This window comes from Adiantum capillus-veneris, chromosome 11, assembly GCF_014529385.1.
Source record: "Adiantum capillus-veneris isolate H3 chromosome 11, ASM1452938v2, whole genome shotgun sequence".
NCBI classification, from domain to species: Eukaryota; Viridiplantae; Streptophyta; class Polypodiopsida; order Polypodiales; family Pteridaceae; genus Adiantum; species Adiantum capillus-veneris.
The window spans coordinates 3386385-3410557 of record NC_140941.1 but is presented as its reverse complement, the minus strand read 5'-3'; the positions used below and the strand labels follow the sequence as shown (position 1 = coordinate 3410557).

Genomic DNA, 24173 nt, shown 5'->3' with positions numbered 1-24173 from the left:
AAAAAAAAAACCAGGCCGCGATCTCTACGCGAGCAGCTATTCGTGCCCGTGGCTAGGAGCTATAAAAGCGTCACATGCCCTTACTCAGGAGGAGGACCAATCTTTGCAAGGAGGAGATGCTGTTGCAAATTTCAGCCGTAAAGAAGACGTTGCAGGTGATGCCCATGGCTGCCCAAAGTGTACCAGATGTCTCCAAGACCCAGTGCGCGAGTTCCCTCGCGAAGAAGTGCCTACGAAGCGTGTTTCCATCGCGACAAGTTGCTGTTTTTCTCTGTTTTCAGCCCATAAACGTCGTAGACAGGGCTGATTTACGAGAAGGAACCCGAGAACACACCTCTTTTGTGTGTAGGATTGGAAGAGAGGATTTTCTATGGAGAGATCTCTTCCGGGGAATCGCTTTTCGAGAACGGAGTTGCGTTTCGAGCGTCGAGACTTTGAAGGTAACGATTTTCATGTTATGAACTCTGAGTATTTGTTTGCAGGTGTACTTCCTCTTAGTGAGGGAGTAGGAGCAGAGGAAGGTATGAGCCTTTGCAGGAGAAAAGCGCTCTGAGGAACTAGAGCCAGATCAGCCCAAGGGTTTCGTACCCGAGTTTGGGAAGTAGATCCACGGATTGGAGAGAGGTAGTCTCTCAAGTTGTGATCCGGAAGTTGGGATTCCCATTGGCTCTAGAAGTTTGCTCCATTGGCTCTCCTCTGGCTAGTGTAAAGAAATTTGTGATTCGTCTCTGAGTCTGTCTTTGCCCTGATGTCCTCAGCAAGCTCTCCCCAAGTCTACGCAGCTCTAGCAGGAACAATCCGAGACACCTCTGATCCTTGTATCTTATGACTCTAGAAAAAGGTCCGAACCCTTCTCTGAATTGGCAGTGGAAGCGGCCGCGTATCTCATAGTATGTCGGACATTGACATGTGTAGTGTAGCTCTGTCTCTGGATCTAAGTTACATAGGTGACATATCCTGGCTCCTGCCAGCACCCCTCGTAATCGGCCAGTCTCGATGTGGAGTTGATGTGAGGATATGCGTATCTGTCCAATAGCAAATCTTATCCCATGAGATAAGTGTGTATCCATGTATGCAGGCCTAGTTACAAAGCCGTCCTCCGTGAGTTGGAGAAGATGCTCTCTGTAGAAGGCCATCTTTGTGCCCAACTCCTGTGTCGGCTGTATCCATGTGTTCCTGTTATTTAGCTGAATCAGATCCTGACGTATGAGTCTGGTGATCTCTGTCCGTGTGAGAGACAGGGAGGGTGCATCCAGGGAGTATTGAAGCGGAGGTAATCTATCCATGTTGTGACCATGCGACTGAAACCATGCTCTCATCTATCCGTACCAACATGCTGTATCGCCTTGTAGAGCTAGTTGTCGAGGTGACTCGAGGGCAAGCTGAGCGTATCTATCCCTGGGGAGATCCCATAGGCCGTGCATAAAGGATACTGATCTCCTCAATGCCTCCACCACCGGGGGGGTGGGGGTGGGGCGGCTAGCTCGGCTCGGATAATCTTATGTGGTATTGAGGCCTTAGCCCGAATCATCCGGGTGATCATAGAGACCAGGGGCCTCTCCATACATCTCCATCCATTGTGTTGCCAGATCTCCCATGGTGGTCGAGGGTCCCCATACCTGAACTCCATAGAGCATAGATGGAGTCACCAGAGTGTCAAAAAAGGCCAAAGGTTTGTTCGCGGTTCTTGAAACTGAACCTGCGAACACATCCTCTCCAGTCCGCCCCATCTGTGTACTCCACAGTCTCCTGGCCATACATAAATGTGGGTGTCGACCTCTTGACCCACTGTGGTGTGGTGTTAAACACCATAACCTTGGTTTTCCCCAGATTGACAGACAATCCACTGTCACGAGAAAATGTATGCAGAGCATCCAAATGACGCTGCATCCCCTCTCGAGAGTCAGAAATCAACACAATATCATCAGCGTATAGTAACAACGAAATCCATGTCGCTGCTAGTTTGAGCCCCCCTGTCCCCTAACGCTCTACATGGTCCGAAAACTCATCCACATACATCCCAAAAGTGTCGGGGATAGGGGCATCCCTGCTTTACTTTATAGTGGAGTGGACCATGTCAGACATTCCCTCAGTGGTGCATACCCGCCCCATCATTGTCCTGTATAGAGCCAGAATACCCCATATTAGCTCTGTAGGCACACCCATGTCCTGTAGTTGGCGTATAAGTCTGGCTCTCGGCACTGTGTCAAAAGCTTTGCGGAAATCCACAAAGCTACAATAGATCCTCTTGCCATGGTGTCTACCCTCCTCAATAATAGCTCTGAGTGTCAGAATCTGGTCAAGAGTGGAGAAACCTCTCCTGAAACCTGCTTGCCCTGGTGCTCTTATGCCGTCTCCCTCTGCCCATCTACTCAGCTCCTTGCTCAAGAACGAATGCATACAACCTAGCTAATGTGTGACCAACGATGATGGTGCGATAATTCGCGGGAATCATGGGATCTCCCGACTTGAAAATAGGCACAATCGTAGACAAACTCCAAGTCTCCGGGAAGCCTTCATACATGGCTTGATTAAACATAATCGCCAGGAGATTTGCAAGCATGTCTCTGGCATGGATGAAGTGCTCTGCTACCAGACCATCATGATCATGTGCTCTCCTTGTCTTCATCCTATTAATGGCTTTGCTTACCCTCTCGGCAGTAAAGAAAGAACATGTCTTCGGGCATGGGGTCCGGCAAAAGTGGCTGCCCTGATGCTGTGTAGAGAGATGTGGCATATTCCCCCCAGGTCTCAGTGGAGGTGACCGCTGGTGGTGGTGAATGCTCGTGGAATAGCCTCCATGCTTCGCCTGAGTCCTGACTTATAAATAGCTGATATAGATCCCGCTCTAGCTGAGATAGATGGGCCCTTTTCTTCGTCGCACTAGGCGGCGAAAGATAATCCGTGACTGTTTATGTGTGGTAATACCCATGAGCACTTCCCTCTGTAATTTGATCCTTGTCTCTCTGCATTCCTCATCATACCAACTGTTCTGGGGCATGCTCCCAAATCGTCTCCGTGTGGGCTGGCTGTGGGGGTATGCCTCTGATGCCGCATCGTGGAGCGTCTCTGTCAGTATTTGAGTGAGTTCATCTAGTGGCCGTCCCGGCTCGTGGGTGCATAGTTGCCTGTATATCTCATCCATATACACAGAATCCGTCTCCCTCATGAAGGTATACCGAGTGTGTGTGGGGACCTCTCCTAATGGAGCTCTGCTGAACTGAAAGGTCAGGGTGAAAGACACGATAGCATGATCAACTTCTACTCCGACTAGCCTAGTGCCCACCATGAAATCCTGAAAGAATGGAATGAGACCTGGCTGGGCCATAACATAATCCACTCTACTGGCACCAGGTCCGTGTGGAAAGCAAGTAAAACCTCCAGCTCTCGAAAATCTTTGTAGGCCATTCACAATGGCCAATCTGTGTGCGGTTCCATATCTATCAAGTATCTGCCATACTTAGTGAATTCCTCATCTTGTGATAGTCTGGATAGACCCATCTTTGTGACGTCGAGCTCCCTTTGCATTTCTTCGGAAGTATCATAAAATATTGTCTGGTGGTGGGCAGTCCTAGCATTGAAATCCCCTAGTATGATAATGTCACCATCCTTGGAAAACTCCCATATATCATTATCCAAAATAGCAAAGGGGCATTGTCCTCTATGTGATGCATATACTGACATATTAGGAGGAAAGTAACAAATAGCTATGTAGAGGTATCTGCCCATCTCTGCCTTGAGCCTCACCCACATATACCTAGCGTGTTCATCCTTGCGTGCTATATATATCGGTGGCTGCAGTTCCTCCCTGAATAGAACTGCCACTCCCCTTGAGCCCTGTCCTCGATGCTCCGATCTGGTCTCTTGTCTGCAGGCTCTCCCCCATCTATATCCGCTCACCTGTGGCATGGATTGTCCAGGTGCTTGATGCGTCTCACAGTAGAAAATGATGTCTCTCCCCGTGAAGCTATCCTCAAAGGCCCCTACATCAAGGCGGAGTGACCCATTACAATTCTAGGTTGCCATCTTTAGTGTGGTCCCATAGGTCTCGCACCGTCATGTGGGGCATCGCTCCAATATCACCACCTTTCTATCCCTGTAAAAAGCAATCTTCCCCTTTTCCCTTGCTGCTCTAATTTCCGGCATTACGTCTTGCATATGAGCAATCTGCGAGAGGGTGAGGTCATCTCCAAGAAAGATGCCAGTCTTCTTTAGAGTCGGTCTCTTCTTCAGGAAGTCCTTCGCTTCCATGGAGAGGAAGCGGAGAATGAGTGCCCTTTCCTTCGAGGTTTCTCCGTTGCTCCCGCTTTTCTTAGTGCCCACTCTCCAGGCCCTCGTATGCGTCTGCTCGTTGACCCCCACCTGAGTCATGAGTTCTTTTACCTCTTCATCCACATTATCTTGGTCTTTGAGGCCACATATCCTTACGTGTAAGGCCCGCACACGTCTCCTTTGCTCCTCTTCTAGTGTCAAGTTGATGATGGTTGGTGTGGGGGTGGGGGTTATTTCCTTCCCTTTCCCTTTCTTGACAATCTCGATCCATTTTTCGGTCTTTTCTGCTTTTTGTTGGGTCTTTGTGATGACATCTACCCACGAGGTCGTCATTTCTTTTTGTTGTTCCCCACCTTCTTTGATGGCCCGCACTTGTTCCTTAATCGTGTTAAGCTCTTCAATTACTGAGGGTTGAAGCTCTCCCTCTTCGAGAACATTCTGCGATCGCACCTCTGCAAGCTCTTTCTTGAGTAGTGCGATTTCCTCATCTTGGGCCTTCACATGATCCTCGAGTGTATGTATCTTGCTTTCCTGTGCTGCCACGCGCACATCGAGTATGTTGATAGTACCTAGGAGGTGACGGTTGATCATGCTGATGGACTCACTCAGCTCTTCTTTGCATTTTTGGATTGCATCCTCCACCGGTTCATCTTTGCCATTCTGCTTCCTCATGGTCGAAGGGCAGCGGGGGCAGCGGGAATGCAGCGCGAGGGGCAGCGCGCGAGCAGGGAGCAAGGGACAGCGAGCCAGCTAGCGGGAGAGAGAGAGAGCGGGGGGGGGTAGCGCGCGAGCAGGGGGTAGCGAGTAGGAAATGAAATGTTATATTAACGTCTTCAAATTTGTTACAAAATAGTGAATCTGATACCATGTCTGGGTACAAAATAAACTAGAACAAAATACTATTGCTACAAGCTCGAACCATGTGAATGTAAAACAATGGCAGAATGGGGGGGTGGAGAAATGGTGAGGATCCATCCTCATCTGCATTCTGAGCGTCGAGAGAGTATAGCTCGAATCCTCTGCTGTAGTCTCCGTCTATGCTTTGTAGCTCTTCTCCTTAGTCATGGTCGTCTGGATCTCCGTAGCTCCAATGCTCGGTCGATAAGAGTGCCAGTAGTGGTCGAGTGAGTCTGGGCCGAGCTTTGCGGTGGTGGTTGCTCCTCTGGCTGTCCCATATCTAGTGAAAAGAAATCTGTAATGTCTCTGGGACTGTCTCTCTCTAGCTCTCTTGAGTAAAGTGTCTCTATGTCTGTGTAACTCAAGTAGATATAGTCCAAGACATTTCTGATCCTCATAACTCACCACCCTAGATAAAGGACCGTAACCCTCTCTGAATAGGCAGTGGAAACGGCCCCGTTTCTCATAGTACACTGTGCAATGACATATGTAATGTAACTCTGTCTTTGGCTCTATCTGGCATAAGCGGCATAATCTGCTGTCTGCTGGTATCCCTCTGAATCTACCAGTCTCAATCTCGAGCTGATGTGAGGATGTGCGTATCTGACCAATGGCACAACGCAAACCATGGGACATATGTGTGTCCATATAGCTGGGTCGAATCACAAACCCATCTCCTATGAGGTGGAGAAGATGCTCTCTATAGAAAGCCATCTTCGTGCCCAACTCTTGAGGCGGGTCTATCTATGTATTCTTGGTGTCCAGCTGGATCAGGTCCTGACGAATGACTCTAGTAATCTCCTCCACCCGTGTAAGACAGTGAGGGTGCCTAAAGAGAACACTGGAAAGGGGGCATCCTGTCTGTGGTGAAGCCATGCGTCTAAAAGTTGAAACCATGATGTCATCTGTGCATACCAGCATGTCCCCCTGTAGCGCTAACTGTCTAGAAGACTCCAAGGCCAGTCTAGCATATTTGTCTTTAGTAGTATCCCATAAGCTGTGCACAAAGGAGACTGATCTGGTAAGCACCTCAATCTCCATAGGGGGGCAGCTAGCTCTGCTCGAATGATAGCGTGAGGTACGGAGGCCTTGGCTACAATTAGTCGAGAGATCATAGATACCAAGGGCCTCTCCATGCGTCTCGAACCATCCTAGCCTACAGAAGGTCCCCATACCTGAACCCCATACATCATAGCTGAGACTACTAAAGTATCAAAGAGCCATAGCTTTGAACGAGGTTCCTGGAATTGAACCTGCGAACACATCCTCTCCAAGCCTCCCAAGGCCGCATAAGCTCTAGTCAATCTAGTCTTTGCTGCTCTCACCAAAGAAAACCTCGGCCCAGTGAAGACTACCCCAAGGTACGTGTATGCATCTGTATACTCCACAGTATCATGACCATATGTGAAAGTAGGTGCTGTTCTCCCGATCCACTCTGATGTGCTAAACACCATAACCTTGGTTTTACCAAGGTTTACAGACAATCCACTATCCTCTGCAAAACTGTGTAATGCACCCAAATGTCGTTGCATACCCTCAGGTGAGTCAGAGATCAGCACAATATCATCAGCATATAACAACAATGGGATCCACGTCCCTGCCAGTTGAGCACCTCTATCGCTCTCTCTGTCAATGTATCAGACACCTCATCAACATACATACCAAATAGAGTAGGAGACAATGGGCAACCCTGTTTCACCCCAATAGTGGAGTGAACTAAGTCAGATATCCCCTCCGAGGTGCGTACGTGTCCCATCAGTGATCTGTATAAAGGCATAATCCCCCAATTCAACACTATGGGCACCCCCATCTCTTGCAGTCTGCGCATCAATGGAGCTCTCGGTACCATGTCAAATGATTTGTGGAAATCCACAAAGCTACAATAAATCCGTCTCCCATGTGACCTACCCTCCTCAATGATGGCTCTGAGTGTCAGAATATGATCAAGAGTGGAGAAACCCCTCCTAAAACCAGCCTAACCCTTTGGCCGTACACCCTCACCCTCTGCCCAATTACTCAACTGCTGCTCAAGAATAGATGCATACAACCGTGCCAATGTGTGTCCAACCATATTAGTGTGGTAATTTCCTAGCTCTGTAGGATCACCTGCCTTGAAGATAGGCACAATAGTAGACAACCTCCAAGTCTCAGGTAATCCCTCCCACATGACCCGATTGAACAATACTACAAGAACCTCAGCCAGATATCCCTAGCATGTATAAAGTGCTCTGCTACTAGACCATTATGATCAGATGCCTTCGCGGTCCTCAACCTGTCAATGGCTCTCTTTACCATCTCAGTGGTAAAGAAGGTGCTCGTAGGTGGACATGGTTCTTTAGGATCTGGAAGGGGGTCCTGTCCAGGAACCATATATAACGAGTCGCATACTGGCCCCACACATCAGGTGAAGTAATCACCAAGGGAGGGGAGTGCTCATGAAAAGAGAGAGAGAGAGAGAGAGAGAGAGAGAGAGAGAGAGAGAGAGAGAGAGAGAGAGAGAGAGAGAGAGAGAGAGAGAGAGAGAGAGAAATGAAATGAAATGTTATATTAACGTCTTCAAAAATGCCAGAATGACCTATGAGACCAAATTGATACAAAAGTGGTGAATCTGTTACAAAGTCTGGGTACCTTAGTACTAAAGTACTAAGTGTGGAAAGTGTGAAAATAAATGTGAAAAACTAAATACAAAGTATTAAATAAACTTCTTAGGAGCATTCTGGGTGTCTGGCTAGAATGCTTCGAATCCTTTGTTGTAGTCTCCTCCGGTGAAGTGTGCTTTTGCATCTCGGTCGTGGTCGTCTCGATTTCCTAAGCTCAATCGCCCTGTCAATGAGGGTGCCTTTGGTATGGATGTGGGTACTCCTTTGTGCTGGCTGCTGGTCTCTTGCTTCTCCTTCCCATCCTGCTGCTCTCGATCCAAAGAAATCTATGATCTGCCTCTGCGGCTGTAGTGCTCTTTGTCTTCTCATTAGATTATCCCTGTGCCGATGTAGTTCCAGTAGGTACAAGCCTAAGCATCTTTGATCTTGGTATTGCATGACTCTATCTAGAGGTCCAAAGCCTTCTTTAAATAGGCAATGGAAACGCCCACGTATCTCATAGTATACGGTGCAATGGCATATGTAGTGTAATTCTGTCTCCGGCTCCCTTCCGCATAACTTGCAAATTCTGCTCTCAGGTGGGATTCCCCTAAATCTGCCAAATTCAATTTCCAGCTGGTGTGAGGATGTACGAATCTGACCAATAGCACATCTCAAACCATGAGACAGGTGGGTATCCATGTAGCTCGGGTGAGTCACAAATCCATCTTCAGATAGCTGTAGGAAGTTTTCTTTGTAGTCGGCCATCTTCGTGCCCAATTCTTGTGTAGGGTCTACCCATGTCCTCTTAGTATCCAACTGTATAAGATCCTGACGGATGATTTTATTAATCTCCGTTCGTGTAATTGCCAGTGATGGAGCCTCAAGAGAGTATTGGTAGGTGGGTAATCTTTCCATACTGAACCCGTGTCTCTGAAACCACGAAGACAGTTGCGCATACCAGCATGATGTATCCCCTTTCATTGCTAACTGTCGAGAGGATTCGAGGGCCAATCTAGTATAGCGGCAATTATTTGTATCCCACAAACCATGTATAAAGGACACTGATCTGGTAAGAGCTTCAATTTCTATTGGAGGGGCAGCTAGTTCCGCTCGGATAATCGCGTGTGGTACGGAGGCCTTGGCTCTAATCATTCGGGAAGTCATAGATACCAAAGGTCTCTCCATTGGCTTCCAATTATCCTGATCCACAGATGGTTCCCAAATCTGGACCCCATAAAGCATAGCCGAAGCCACCACAGTATCAAAGAGCCAAAGTTTTGTTCGTGGTTCCTGAAATTGCACTTGTGAACACATCCTCTCCAACCCTCCCAAGGCCGTAGAGGCTCTGGACAATCTAGCCTCTGCTGCTTTCTTAAGAGTAAACTTTGGTCCTGCAAATACCACACCAAGGTATGTGTATGCATCTGTGTACTCTACTGTATCCTGGCCATATGCAAATGTAGGTGCCGATCTCCTAACCCACTGCGGTGTGGTGTTAAACACCATAACTTTGGTTTTACCGAAATGCACCGACAGTCCGCTGTCCTTCGCGAATTTATGTAATGCATCTAACTGCCTCTGCATTCCATCTGATGATTCTGCTATCAATACAATATCATCTGCATACAACAACAAAGGGATCCATGACCGTGCAAGTTGAGCACCTCTGTCACCCTCTCTATCAATGTAATCTGATACCTCATCTATATAAATACCAAATAAAGTAGGGGACAATGGGCATCCCTGCTTTACTCCAACGGTGGAATGAACAATGTCGGAATCCCCTTCTGGAGTACGTACATAACCAGTTACTGACCCATATAAGGCCATGATCCCCCAGATAATCTCTTTGGGGACCCCTAACTCTTGCATCCTGCACATCAATCTGGCCCTTGGTACTGTATCAAAAGCTTTCGGAAAATCCACAAAGCAACAATACATCCTTCTCCCGCTTGCTCTTCCTTCCTCAATAATGGCTCTGAGCGTAAGAATATGATCTAGAGTGGAATAACCCTCCTGAATCCAGCTTGTCATGTTGCCCTTATGCCCTTATTCTCTGCCCATCTACTCAGTTTTTGTTCCAGAATGGATGCGTACAGTCGGGTCAATGTGTGACCCACCATAATGGTACGGTAGTTCTCGGGTATCATAGGATCCCTTGACTTGAAAATAGGTACGATAGTAGATAATTTCCAAGATTCAGGTAATCCTTCACACATGATCCGATTAAACAGACGAGCAAGGACTTCTGAAAGTAGATCCCTTGCATGGATCAAATGTTCAGCTACTAGACCCTCATGATCATATGCTCTTCTTGTCTTCATCTTATCAATGGCTTTTTCCACCATTTCCGTAGTAAAGAAAGTACTAGTAGCAGGGCATGGCTCTAGCGGATCTGGTAGTGGAGGTTGTCCAGATACCATATATAATGATGTTACATATTGACCCCAAATCTCAGGAGAAGTAATCGTCGGAGGCGGTGAGTGCTTGTGAAATAAGCGCCAGGCCTCATGTGAGTGCTGACTCAAGAAAAGCTGATATAAATCCTTCTCCAGTTTGGCTAAAAATGCCCTTTTCTTGCGACGTACTTTACGCCGAAGAGCAATCCGAGACTGCTTATATGTGATGATCCCAAGTGTAAGCTCTTTCTGTACCTGGGTTCTCGTCTCTCTGCATTCCTCGTCATACCAACTGTTCTGAGGCATGTTCCCAGATCCTCTCTTCGGATCAGGTTGAGTATGTGGGTATGCCTCTTGTGCTGCTCCATGTAGTATCTCTGTTAACTGAGAAGTAATCTCCTCTACAGTATATACTGGCTCGGTTGCCCACATCCTATTATAGATCTTTAGACTTTGCCACATAGACTGAATCAATCTCTGGTGTGAAAGTATATCTTGTGTGTGTCTTCTTCCTTGGTACTTGAGAGGCATTGTATTGGAAGGAGATTGATAAGGTCAAGAGAGCATGATCCACTACAATCCCGACTGGTCTGGGTCCCACCTTAAAGTCCTCGATACTAGAAAGAAAGCTTGGTGAAGTCATGACATAATCCACTGTGCTGGCCCCATGCCTGTGCGGGAAGCATGTGAATCCCCCAGATAAAGGGAAATTCTCTAGACCATTAAGTATGGCCAAACCATGTGTAGTTGCCATCTCCATGAGATGTCTACCATATTCAGTGTGTTCTTTATCCTGTGAGTTTCTAGTAAGCCCCCTCTGTGATAAATCCACTTCTCTGAGCATTTCCTCAGAGGTATCATAGAATACTGCTTGAGAGCTGGCCGTTCTGGCATTAAAGTCTCCTAAGAGAACGATGTCTCCATCTCTAGAAAACTCCCATATGTCATTACTCAATATGGAGAAAGGGGACTGTCCTTTAGGTGAGGAGTAGACTTGGAGGGAAGTAGCATATAGCGATATATAGAAATCTACCTGTCTCGGCTCTCATTCTCACCCACATATACCTTGCTTGTTCATCTTTCCTGATGATCTGTAGTAGTGGTTTCAGCTCTTCTTTAAATAAGATTGCTACTCCTCCTGAACCCCGGCTACCCCGTAGAGATCTTTTGTCTGGTCGACCAGCTATTTCCCATGAATAACCCTTCACATGTGGCATACACTGTCCCCGTATCTGGTGTGTCTCTAAGTAGAAAACTATGTCTCTGTCCCTAAAGCTTTCTTCAAAGGCACCTACATCTAGCCTATATGATCCATTACAATTCCACGCCGCTATCCGGAGCGTCGCCCCATAGGTCTTGCACCGTCATGTTGAGCGCTTTTCCAGAACCACTACTTTCCCTCCTCTATAAAAGGCGATTTTCCCCTTTTCTCTTACTACCCTGATCTCTGGCATCAACTCTTGCATGTGTGCCACTTGTGCCAATGTAAGGTCATCTCCCAAGAAAATACCGGTTTTCTTAAGAGTTGGCCTCTTCTTTAGAAATTCTTTCCTTATTTCTATATTCGGGAAGCGGAGAATAAGTGCCCTATCCTTTACGTTTCCCTTCACATCGATTCCTTTCTTGCCCACTCTCCATGCACTTGTGTGAGTGGGCTCTGTGATGCCCATGCGTTGTAGCAGTTCCTTCACTTCTTCATCTACATTCTCTTTGTCTTTGACTCCTGTGACCCGCACATGTAGAGCCCGATTCTTCCTTTTCTGCTCTTCCTCAATGGTCATATTAATAATGGTGGAGGTAGGTGTGGTATCGGGCATATGGGCCTTCCCTTTCTTCGCATCCTCAATCCATTTCTCTGCTTCATCAACCTTTTCTTGTGTCTTACAAAGACATTCCGCCCATGAAGATGCCGTTTTCGATTTCTGTTCATCTCCTTCCCGTAGAGCTTTCATCTGATCCTTCATGTCCTCGAGCTCCTTCAGCACCGAAGGTTGGTTGTCTCCCTTCTCCTTAGTTACAGATTTGCAAGCCGCAAGTTCTCCTTTTAGCTCCTCGATTATTGCATCTTTTTCCCCCATTTGCTTTTCCATATTTGTTCTCCATGCTTCAAAACTTGCTACTGCCTCATCGATTTTCTTTTGCATAACGCATTCTGTTACATTTACTTCGGCCTTGATTAGGTTTCGTAATTCCTGTTTCAAGTTCTGAATCTCCTCATTCTGTATCCCTCGGATCTCTCTCCTTAGTTCTCTCATCATGTCTCCATACATGGAGTTCCTGTAGCTCTCAGTGTTTGCGTGCATTTCCTTCCTGATTTCCTTCGCGTGCATTTCGTTCAGAGAGAGAGAGAGAAATGAAATGAAATGAAATGAAATGTTATATTAACGTCTTCAAAAGGCCAAAATGACCTATGAGACCAATCAGTTACAAAATAGTGAATCTAATACCATGTCTGGGTACAAAAGAACTAGAAAAGAACTAGAAGTGGAACAAAATACTACTACTACTACTACAATCTAAAACTACGTGGGTGTAGCAGCTGATACAATAGGTACCCGGTAAACTGGATGTAACAGTGTGTGAAACAAAGATGGAAGAAATGGTGAGGATCCATCCTCATCTGCACTCTGGATGTCGAGAGAGTATGGCTCGAATCTTCTGTTGTAGTCTCCGTCGATGCTGTGTAGCTCCTCTCCTCAGTCGCGGTCGTCTGTATCTCTGTAGCTCCAATGCTCGGTCGATGAGAGTGCCAGTAGTGGTCGAATGAGTGTGGGACGAGCTCTGCAGTGGTGGCTGCTCCTCTGGCTGTCCCATATCTAGTGAAAAGAAATCTGTAATGTGTCTCTGGGACTGCCTCTCTCTAGCTCTCCCCAGTAAAGTGTCTCTATACCTGTGTAACTCAAGTAGATATAGTCCAAGACATCTCTGATCCTCATAACTCATGACCCTAGATAGAGGACCAAAACCCTCTCTGAATAAGCAGTGGAAACGCCCCCGTATCTCATAGAACACTGTGCAATGACATATGTAGTGCAACTCTGTCTCTGGCTCTCTCTGGCATAATCGGCATATCCTGCTGTCTGCTGGTATCCCTCTCAATCTACCAGTCTCAATCTTGAGCTGATGTGAGGATGTGCGTATCTGACCAATGGCACAACGCAAACCATGAGACATATGTGTGTCCATGTAGCTGGGTCGAATCACAAACCCATCTCCTGTGAGGTGGAGAAGATGCTCTCTATAGAAAGCCATCTTCGTGCTCAACTCCTGAGGCGGCTCTATCCATGTCCTCCTGGTGTCGAGCTGGATCAGGTCCTGACGAATGAGTCTAGTGATCTCCACCCGTGTAAGAGACAGCGAGGGTGCCTGAAGAGAATACTGGAAAGGGGGCAACTTGTCCATGGTGAAGCCATGCGTCTGAAACCATGAAGTCATCTGTGCATACCAGCATGAAGTGTCCCCCTGTAGAGCTAACTGTCTGGAAGACTCAAGGGCCAGTCTAGCATATCTGTCTCTAGTAGTATCCCATAGGCTGTGCACAAAGGACACTGATCTGGTAAGCGCCTCAATCTCCATGGGGGGGGCAGCTAGCTCTGCTCGAATGATCGCGTGAGGTACGGAGGCCTTGGCTCTAATCAATCGGGAGATCATAGATACCAAGGGCCTCTCCATACGTCTCCAACCATCCTGGCCTACAGAAGGTCCCCATACCTGTACCCCATACATCATAGCTGAGGCTACTAAAGTATCAAAGAGCCATAACTTTGTCCGAGGTTCCTGGAACTGAACCTGCGAACACATCCTCTCCAAGCCTCCCAAGGCCGCATAAGCTCTGGTCAGTCTAGTCTCTGCTGCTCTCCCCAAAGAAAACCTTGGCCTAGTGAAGACTATCCCAAGGTAAGTGTATGCATCTGTATACTCCAGAGAGAGAGAGAGAGAGAGAGAGAGAGAGAGAGAGAGAGAGAGAGAGAGAGAGAGAGAGAGATTTGATGGGGCCTTAACCCACCCTCTCAAGGACCCCCCACACCATTGCCGGTGTAGTATTTAATTTTGATTGCGTAAATTGAATGTGGATAGATGCAATACCTCAAGTGCAGACTCTACTGACTTGAATGGGAATGCCACCGCGGTTACTCTTCAAAATGAAGCACTAGATGCACCTTTGGATCCGTCTTGATAAGGGGTTGATGATGGCCACCAAGGGGTAGATCTGGGGTTGATTTGCGCTCTTGATGTGAGAGGAATAAAGGGCTGAAAGGTGGCTGCAAAAACACAGATCTAGCTGCAAAAACACAGATCTGGGCCATCATTTGGCCCAAGGCCTCTGCTGAAGAAGTAGAGGGGTTGCTTGCTTCATGGAAATAAGGTTCATTTGTATGGAGTAGTAGTGGTGCTCAATGCTCTAAAGGTTGATTATCAGCAAGGAGAGACATGTCTCAATTTCCAGAGGAAGGACAGAAAGATGAAACTACCGTTTGTACTCCCCCAAAAGCATGCAATGTGTATTGTTGAAGAATGATGGACAGGACCATGTCCTCTGGCTCTCAACGCCAACGAGATGAGCTCCTTAACAAAAACATATAGATGTGTATAGTGACAAAAGTGTGTTATCTGCAACAAAACTATGCCCAAAAGTGTCCAATGTATGTAATGCTGAGGGATAAAATGTATGCCAAGTCAAAAGGGGAAATGCATTCAGAATTTAGCAAACATGAGAAAGAATAGGTAATGCAGGACTTGCAAAAGTTTTTGGCATGATGCAAAGAGGCATTTGCTTTACATGGTGAAGGGCAAGGCATTGGCCACGATACCTGATTTACAAAATGAAGTAAAGCAACGAAGCCACACGTGGAGAAAGAAATCAAAAGTTGTTGAGGTCGCCCACCAACAAACTAAGCCAGAGGTTGAAGAGAATGCAAAATTGATTATAGTCGTGAAGCAGCATAAGGGTGTTCCAGAAATAATGTGGATGTGATGAATGCTACCTTTTGGAGAGGAAGTTAAGAGATTGCACGTGTATTACATGTTCAAGTTACTTGGTGAGTGGAGAAAGACAGTCCCAAAGAAGATGCAAAGGGACTGGAGAATAAGATGGGAATATCAGAACTTGGGATTGGAGATGCATGCGGGGTGCTACAGGATATAAGTGTGCCTGAGGAGATGCAATGGGGAAACCCTTTATGAGTCTGTGGCAGGAAAAGTGCGTGATCTAGGGGGTCTTTCAGATGCATTGAGGAGAACTATAGGGGTAAAACAGGGCTGCCGGCTTTCTCCCTTGTTTTTTGGACTCTACATCGATGAGGCATCGAACTATGTAGACAAAATTGGGAGGGTCAGGGACAAATTTAGCTGGACCTACATCCTTTTTATGTAGATGACATCGTGTTTATTTCAGATTCCCCACATAGACTACAACAGCATTTAGAAGCATTACCATTCTTTTGTGTGGATAGATGTCTTAGTAAAAGCATAATTTATTTTTCGTTTCTATTTTAGCTGAGGATTCAGTTAGGACTGTGCTGGCTTTCTTTGTGACACTTCGTGATGAGAGAAATTTTATCTTGTTCTGGTCTTCTTTCTTGGTGCTTCAATGGTCTTTGTATGAGGGGTAAAGGATTCCATACCTGTGATAACAAGTGTGCTTTGTTTATGTGAATGTAAGTAGATGTCTAGATCTGGGATAATTCATTTTTTTTGGTCAAGTACATAAAACTTGACATTGTAGACATCTGTTGTGCAGGTAGGCCTTCCAAAGCACGTTTGAAACTTTTAAATCATATTTGTTTTTTTAACATTACCATCTACATCGCTAAAATTGTAATTAAAAGAACCATTATCTCTTCCTTTCTGGTTTGAAAGTCTGGACATGCTAAGCAAAGAAGCCATTGTGTATCAACTCGATCAAAACGAGATTGCTTTCTATGGAAGGACATATGAAGCTCCTTGTGCCATAATCTACATTTTGAGTTGTTGAGGTCGGTAATTAGACACACAAATTCTGCATGTGGTGCAACACCCAAATTCATTAAAGCCTCCCACCTCATACAGTTTGTTATTATATATATTTTGGAGAATTACCTACAACTTTGAAATAACAACACACACACCCAATCCCCATAGGTGAAGGCAGCCCGACTCTTAAGGTGAGTCTTCCCGGCCGGATAAGGTTGGTTAAACCACAGGGGAAACGCCCCTAAGGGCTAGAACATGTCTTAGTGTACTCAAGGGGTGTTTAACCCACCACCTTTAAACTCATAGGCTATGACTCTTCCAATTGAGCTAGCACTCGTTGACAAAGACCTATAAATTTGTTTCCTGAGGCTGTTGAAGCTTTTTAAAACTCTGGGCTTTTCCATTAGTCATTGATATTTGCTTATGCAAAATAGTATGAAATTCTCCATGTTTTTGAATTGTAGACGTGTGTTGTGTTATGCTGACCTAGTCGTGTGAATATTAAGCAATCCATTTTGTGCTAAAATGGAGATAGATACAATAATTACATCTCCTGATATAGTTTTACCCTTTGTGGCAAGCTTATAAGAGCTAGTTCGCTGAGATTTTTAATAATTTTGTAATATATATATATTTTTTGTGGGAGACAGGTGGTGTGACTCTTTTCAGCAGGTCACTTGCTGTTTTGATGAAGAAAAAAATTCGTGTCAACGCCATTTGCCCTGAGGTATGTTTCCACAGCATTATGCTTTTTTCAGATACAAGCAAACCACTGCAAGCCATGGTTTGGGTGCATAAATTTGCATCATCATCATCTTAGGATTTGTATCAATGAATGGATCAAGGGGATGCATTCATGCAAGTTCATATCAGGTGCATTTCCTTGTATACATTGCACCTTAAAGTCTGATACCATTTTGTTCAGTTTGTGGAAACAGACATGACTAGAACGTTGGGCGACAAATTCATAGAGATGTTTGGTGGCTATGTACCCATGGAATTATTTCTACAAGGTATGGAGGTAGAAAAGCTGCTTCTCTCACTCTTGAGACCTGTTGCAAGGATACTTCTCCTATTAAAGCTGAAATGTTAAGTCATCACAAGAACAAGGGAGATGAATCTCATTATTGTGTATGTTTAATCTTGTGTGTCTGTGTGAGGCTCCACACAGTAATTCTTTTTTATGTATGCCAGTGTATGCCTGTGTGTACGCTGGCATATGTGTGCATGTGCGTCCAGCTGCTTTCTCAAACGTTGAGTCTAGGTTAACGTATTTCTTCACATGAAAATGTGTAAGCATGATTCATAATATGTTTTATGTGAATGGGCATTGTGTATCCTTCCTTTTTGCCAAGTATCACTGCGGTTTCAGCAATCATTGTTAACCGTTTCGGGATGAACTTTGTGATGTGGTTCAGCCAGTTTGCAGATCCTTCCTCTTGATTCACAGGAAAGAATAGCTCATTGAAAAGCTACAACCAAGATCTGGGGTATCAGAAGCATGTAATGGTCTTTGGCATATGCAGAAGTCCCTTGATTGATTGAATATCAATGAGTCATTTTCCTTCTAACAAAAGGGTGTCTCTGTAGAAGCATCTCATTGGCGTACTACCTATAGGTCACTGTGCTTAGCTGGATGCAAAATATTGGATCGTCATGGTGCTGTTGCAGGCATTCAGCAGAGATACATGCTCACTTGTATATGGTTTGATCTTGTGGGCCATTTCTCTCTGGCCTCTATGAGGCCTTAAGTAAATCTTTCTTTCTTTCTTTCTCTTGCTCTCACATGCATAGATAATACGGTAGCACTTTCTGCAACTAAGGGGGGTTCTGCACAGTCTACACTTCACGATCAATACTCTTTAACTGCTAACACTTAAGTGGGCTGATAGAGATCTACGATGGGTATGTCACATGGTCAGAGACGGCTAGAGCGGGAGCCTATTTAGTATTGCCATGTGACATGCTCTATATGCAGTAATTGCCATGTGGCTAACCGACAACAGGCAAGCCACCTTGCTGCCATTTACCTCCCTAAGTTTGCCCATGTACCCTTTCTTGAGAGAATGAATTACCATTTGCCATGTGGATGATGTCGCATGTGGATGGTTTTTTTGGGGTGGTCATTCTCTGGCCGCTATGTGGCTGTGCTAGCTGGCTGCCCCACACATACGTCAGAATAAACCATTTTCTTGCTGCCATGTGGCACTGCCTAATTGGCTGCCTTTTGCAAGGCAGTCAAGCTGGCCCCTTGCTGGAAGCCGCCTTAGGGCATGGCCTGCTCTTTGAATGTGCATGTGCTCGTGCTCGATGCGCCACTTGGACATATGACTACGAGTTAAAGTCAATTCCTAGACTAGGGAAACCTCAGGATTATGTGCCGACACCTTTGTGAGCCTATTTGCGGGATGTGCATGTCTAGACAGATCCATTAGATCCAACTAGAACCCTTGCACAACCTTCTTTGCATAAATGATTCTATAAGGCATAGTAGGGCAACCAATAGCGGTCATCTAGACTAGAAGTACACATGTTTGTGGTTATGTATAGGCTGGAATCGTGGAGCATAATGTTGTGTGTATGTTTATGTAATGGGACGGGCACCACGTGCCAACTGAAAAGAACAGACTAAGACAGACGTTTAGCACTTCAAACAACTGAACATAAAGATAGAAAGAATCAACACGAGACACGGAGTGGCAAAGTTTCGCTCTTAGACTGCAATGGCCCCAAGTGATGGCGCCTCTTTTGGTATTTCTTTATATTGATTCAACAAGATACAACTTTGTGGTTCTACTTTGCTTCTCCATGCGGTAGAGTGCGAGAGAGAGAGAGAGTCCACAGTACGTATTTAAAGGTCCTTGGCCATCCAATGCAGTTTACATGAAAAGCAGAAACTCTAAAAGCATCTGGTCCAAAAGCAAGCGCCCAGAGGGCTGTTCGTTTGCTGCTGCAACATCATTAGCAATCAACACAATTCGTGGATTCCCGTATAGCTCCCATCTCAACAACTTTTTGAAGGTGAGTGTGTGTGACTTGCTTTATTTTAAGTTGGGCCCCTTGGCGAAGGTCCTCTAAGTTTTTCGGGGGTTGGGGTTTTTAATCTTAACCCAATTTAATAATAGGGCCACTCTCCAGGAATCTGTAAGTTGGTGAGGACTTCCTTTTTTCCGCTTCTTCTAGGGTTTAGGCATCTCAGCCAGGATCTGTAGATTGGCTAGGGTTAGGCCTAGGGAGTCCTAACCCTCTGGGGCTTTTGTGGCCTGACACGTTAGCAATTTGTGACATCCCCCCTTCTTTGAAAAAAGAGTAACCGTCCGCGATTATAGGAGGCATGCTCCCATAACCAAGCTGCTAAGAGGATGTGCTGAGGGTTGTCAGGGTCGCCCAGGTTGACTTCTTTGACCGGGTCAGGAGGTGTAGCTGGAGAGGGCGCCTTAGAAGATGAAGAGTGAGCTGCCTCTTGGAGCTTCGAGACATCATGGCTGGTGTTTGATCGATTGGAAACTCCGCATACTCCTCTTGTAACCATCCAGGTGGAAGCTCCTCGAAAAGTAAGTGAACTCATGCAAAGGAGATTTCTTTCCCCTTCTATGATGTGTTATAGGTTCACCAAGGCCGACGACTTCCATTAGAGGAACACTTGTTTCATGGTCGTCAGGGACTAACACGCTAGCTTCTTTGACTGGCACACTTTCTGTTGTAGGACTTGAGTCACTGGTGTCTTTGTGTGTGTGTGTGTGTGTGTGTGTCTGTGTCCTACTTCTTTTATTAAGGTAGGCCCCTCGACGGAACTATACAAGTTGGAAAGTTTTAGTTTCTTCTTCTTTAATAAATTAGGCGTCTCGATGGGCACCCATAGGTTGGTACCTCTTGTTTTCTCTACGTTTTAGGCCCCTCAACCGGAATCTGCAAGACACAGTCAAGTTAGTTCCAGACCCGAAGGTCACTTAGATGTCCTAGCATTATGTAGATGATTTCCCATGCAAATACCACATTGAGAGAATTGATCATGGTACAAAAAGGATTTCCTGCTTTGACCAAGAGATTGGCATGGATCACCTGCATAGGGAGAGTGAGACTACGTCTATGCCTTGTTATGGGGTCTCTATTCAATCCTTGTCGGAGGATACCCCAACTTCCAACTTTCTTACAATAGCTGGCCTTAGTGTGCCGCCTAGCCAAGATGCATGGTTGGGGGTCAGGGAGGAGGATGCCTCAGATGCTCCTACAGTGGAAGTCTTTCGGTTTGATGAGCCCCTAAAGGACCATAGAAGAGAAAAAGAATCTCCTTTACAGGAGATAGCCGAGCCCTCAACCTCCTATGTGTCTGGTGCACTACCCTTTTCTGTGTCTGATGAACTAACCTCCAACGAGCTTCCTTCAATATTGGTCAACCACCAGCCCATGATGTCTGTATGTTCCAAACGGTGGCACCCTCTTCACCTACAAAAATTATCTCCACAGAGAATAAAAAATTCAACTCAGTAGACTGACAATGCCCAACCCATTCTTTTGGTTGCACGGCTGTGGGATCACTCAGTGCTAAACCAGACGAAGACTTTTGCTATTGACAGGAGTTTTATGTCAGCCAGTCTGAGTCTTGTTGCCGTTGGAGTAGCTGCACTTGTATCACAGGATGGTTATCTACTGGTGGATTGCACCTGCCCAACCCCTATCCAACCCCCCCTTCTCTCTCTCTCTCTATATACTGAGGAGATTTGGGACTGTCTATTGGAAGGCACAGCTGGCACAAATGGTACAGGCCTCTCAGTGGAGGAGTGCACCACTCTACTGACTGAGACACTGCATGGGGCTGCATCAGTGGCATACCAACACACTCAGCCGGGCAAGAGACGACATTCTGGGAGCATGCCCCAGAATAGTTGGTATGATGAGGAATGCAGAGAGATGAGAGCCCAGCTTCAGAGGAATCTTCTTTTAGGAGTCATCACTTACAGACAGTCTCGGATTGCTTTCCGATGTCTTGTGCGACGGAAGAAGCGAGCTTACCTAGCTCAGATGGAGCGAGACTTATATCAGATGTTCTTGAGTAGGGACTCGGGAGAGGCATGGCGACTCTTCCATGAGCACTCCCCTCCCCCAGTGATTACTTCACTTGATGTGTGGGGCCAATATGCGACATCATTATATACGGTTCCTGGACAGGAACCCCTTCCAGACCCTACCAAGCCTTGCCCAGCTACGAGCACTTTCTTTACACCTAAGATGGTACAAAGGGCCATCGATAGGATGAGGACCGGGAAGGCATATGATCATGACGGTCTAGTAGCGGAGCACTTTATACATGCCAGGGATATGCTGATGGAGGTTCTCGCAGTGTTGTTCAATCGTGCCATGTGTGAGGGATTACCTGAGACTTGAGGTTGTCTAACATTGTGCCCATCTTCAAGGCGGGTGACCCAGAGCCTGGGAACTACCGCACTATTATGGTTGGACACACATTGGCACGGTTGTATGCATCTATTCTAGAGCAACACTTAGAGTAATTGGGCAGAGGGCGAGGGGGTACGAGCAAAGGGTCAGGCCGGCTTCAGGAGGGGTTTCTCCACTCTTGATCATATTCTGACACTCAGGGCCATCATTGAGGAGGGCAGAGCACATGGGAGACGGATCTATTGCAGCTTTGTGGATTTTCGCAAAGCATTTGACATGGTACCAAGAGCTCGATTGATGCACAGACTACAGGAGATGGGGGTGCCCATAGAGGTGATTTGGGGGATTATGGCTCTCTACAGATCAGTGATGGGACAGGTACGCACTCCGGAAGGGGCATCTGATTTAGTTCACTCTACTATTGGAGTAAAACAGGGCTGCCCATTGTCTCCTACTCTATTTGGTATGTATGTTGATGAGGTATCTGATTACATTGACAGAGAGAGTGACAGGGGCGCCCAACTGGCAGGGACGTGGATCCCATTGTTGCTATATGCTAATGATATTGTGCTGATATCTGACTCACCAGAAGGTATGCAACGACATTTGGATGCACTACGCAGTTTTGCAGAGGATAGCGGATTGTGTGTAAACCTACGTAAAACCAAGGTTATGGTGTTTAACACCAAGGTTATGGTGTTTAACACCACGCCGCAATGGGTCAGGAGATCAATACCTACTTTCAAATATGGTCAGGAGATTGTGGAGTATACAGATGCATACACTTACCTGGGGGTAGTCTTTACTGGGCCGAGATTTTCTTTGAGAAGAGCAGCAGAGACTAGACTAACTAGAGCTGGTGCGGCTCTGGGAGGAATGGAGAGGATGTGTTCGCAGGTTCAGTTCCAGGAACCTAGGACAAAGTTATGGCTCTTTGATACTTTGGTCGCCTCTACTATGTTATATGGGGTGCAGGTTTGGGGACCTTCTGTAGGCCAGGATGGTTGGAGGCGTATGGAGAAGCCCCTGATATCTATGATCTCTCGGCTAATTAGAGCCAAGGCTTCCGTACCGCATGATATCATTCGAGCGGAATTAGCTGCCCCCCCTATGGAGATTGAGGCGCGTACTAGATCATTCTCCTTTGTACACAGTCTGTGGGATACTACCAAAGACAGATATGCCAGGGTGGCTCTAGAGTCCTCCAGACAATTAGCTCTTAATGGGGATACATCATGCTGGTATGCACAGATGGCATCATGGTTTCAGACACATGGTTTCACCATGGACAGGTTGCCTCCTTTTCAATACTCTCTACAAGCACCCTTGAGGTCTCTGACGCGGGTAGAGATTAATAGACTCATTCGTTAGGATCTGATCCAGCTGGACACGAGGAGGACATGGATAGAGCCGATACAGGAGTTGGGCACAAAGATGGCTTTCTACAGAGAACATCTTCTCCACCTCACTAGGGATGGGTTTGTGATTCGACCTAGCTATATGGACACGCATCTTTCTCATGGTTTGCGTTGTGCCATTGGCCAGATACGCACGTCCTCACATCAGCTTGAGATTGAGACTGGCAGATTCAGAGGGACACCAATAGATAGCAGGATATGCCGCTTATGCCATCTAGAGCCAGAGACAGAGGTACATTACATATGTCATTGCACAGTGTACTATGAGATACGAGGCCGTTTTCATTGTCTATTCAGAGAAGGTTTTGGGCCTCTATCTAGGGTCATGAGTTATGAGGACCAGAGATGTCTTGGGCTATATCTACTTGAGTTACACAGGCATAGAGAAACTTTACTGAGGAGAGCTAAAGAGAGACAACCCCAGAGACAGATCACAGATTTCTTTACACTAGATATTGTACACCCAGAAGAACAGACAGAGGAGCAGCCAACAGTGGAGAGGTCTGCCCGCACTACTGGCATTCTCATAGACCGAGCATTGGAACTAGGAAGATCTAGACGACCCCGATGGAGAAGAAGAGCTACACAATTTCGAAGGAGGCTTCAGCAAAGGATTCGAGCCCTCCTTTTTCGTCGTCTAGAGTGCAGATGAAGATGGATCTCCACTTCCCTCCCATATTGTATACACATTGTACTGCTTAGTTCACACATTTCACGCCTTTCACCTTCACACTTGTCAGCTTAGTTTAGGTTTCCACAGTATTTATATTTTGTTATCCTAGATTAATTTATTTTGTTAATTTGACTTTGTATCAGGTACACCGCATTGTAACTTTCTGGTCTCATAGGTCACTTTGGCCTTTTGAAGACGTTAATATAACATTTCATTTCATTTCATTTCTCTCTCTCTCACCCCTACCCACCCCCTAGCCCCTCGCCCCTACCCACCTCCTCTCCCCTCTCACCCCTGCCCACCCCCTAACCCCTCTCGACTCGCCCCTACCCAACCTCTCTCTCTCTCTCTCTCTACACATGGGCTAGCCATACTTAATGGCTTACAGCGGTTTCCTGGAGCAGCAGGCTTCACATGCTTTCCACACAGACATGGGGCCAATACAGTGGACTATGTTATGACACAGCCGAGCTTTATTCCTTGTATTCAGGATTTCACAGTGGGAGCCAGACCAGTGGGCGTAGCAGTGGATCATGCTCTCTTGACACTGTCCGTATCTTTTCAGTTTAGTACAGCCCAGAAA

General features: G+C 46.3%; 1 protein-coding gene across 2 annotated transcripts in view; it reads left to right on the top strand.

The window, feature by feature from the left end:
• The window catches only part of LOC147446820 (ARP protein (REF)), a 192470-nt gene that overhangs the window by 52774 nt on the left and 115523 nt on the right, over nucleotides 1-24173 (top strand). For both annotated transcript variants that reach the window (XM_086522788.1, XM_086522787.1), the window contains exons 6-7: nucleotides 16753-16829; nucleotides 17028-17115. In XM_086522788.1, the coding sequence (XP_086378914.1) occupies nucleotides 16753-16829; nucleotides 17028-17115 (165 nt within the window). The remainder of the gene's footprint in view (nucleotides 1-16752; nucleotides 16830-17027; nucleotides 17116-24173) is intronic.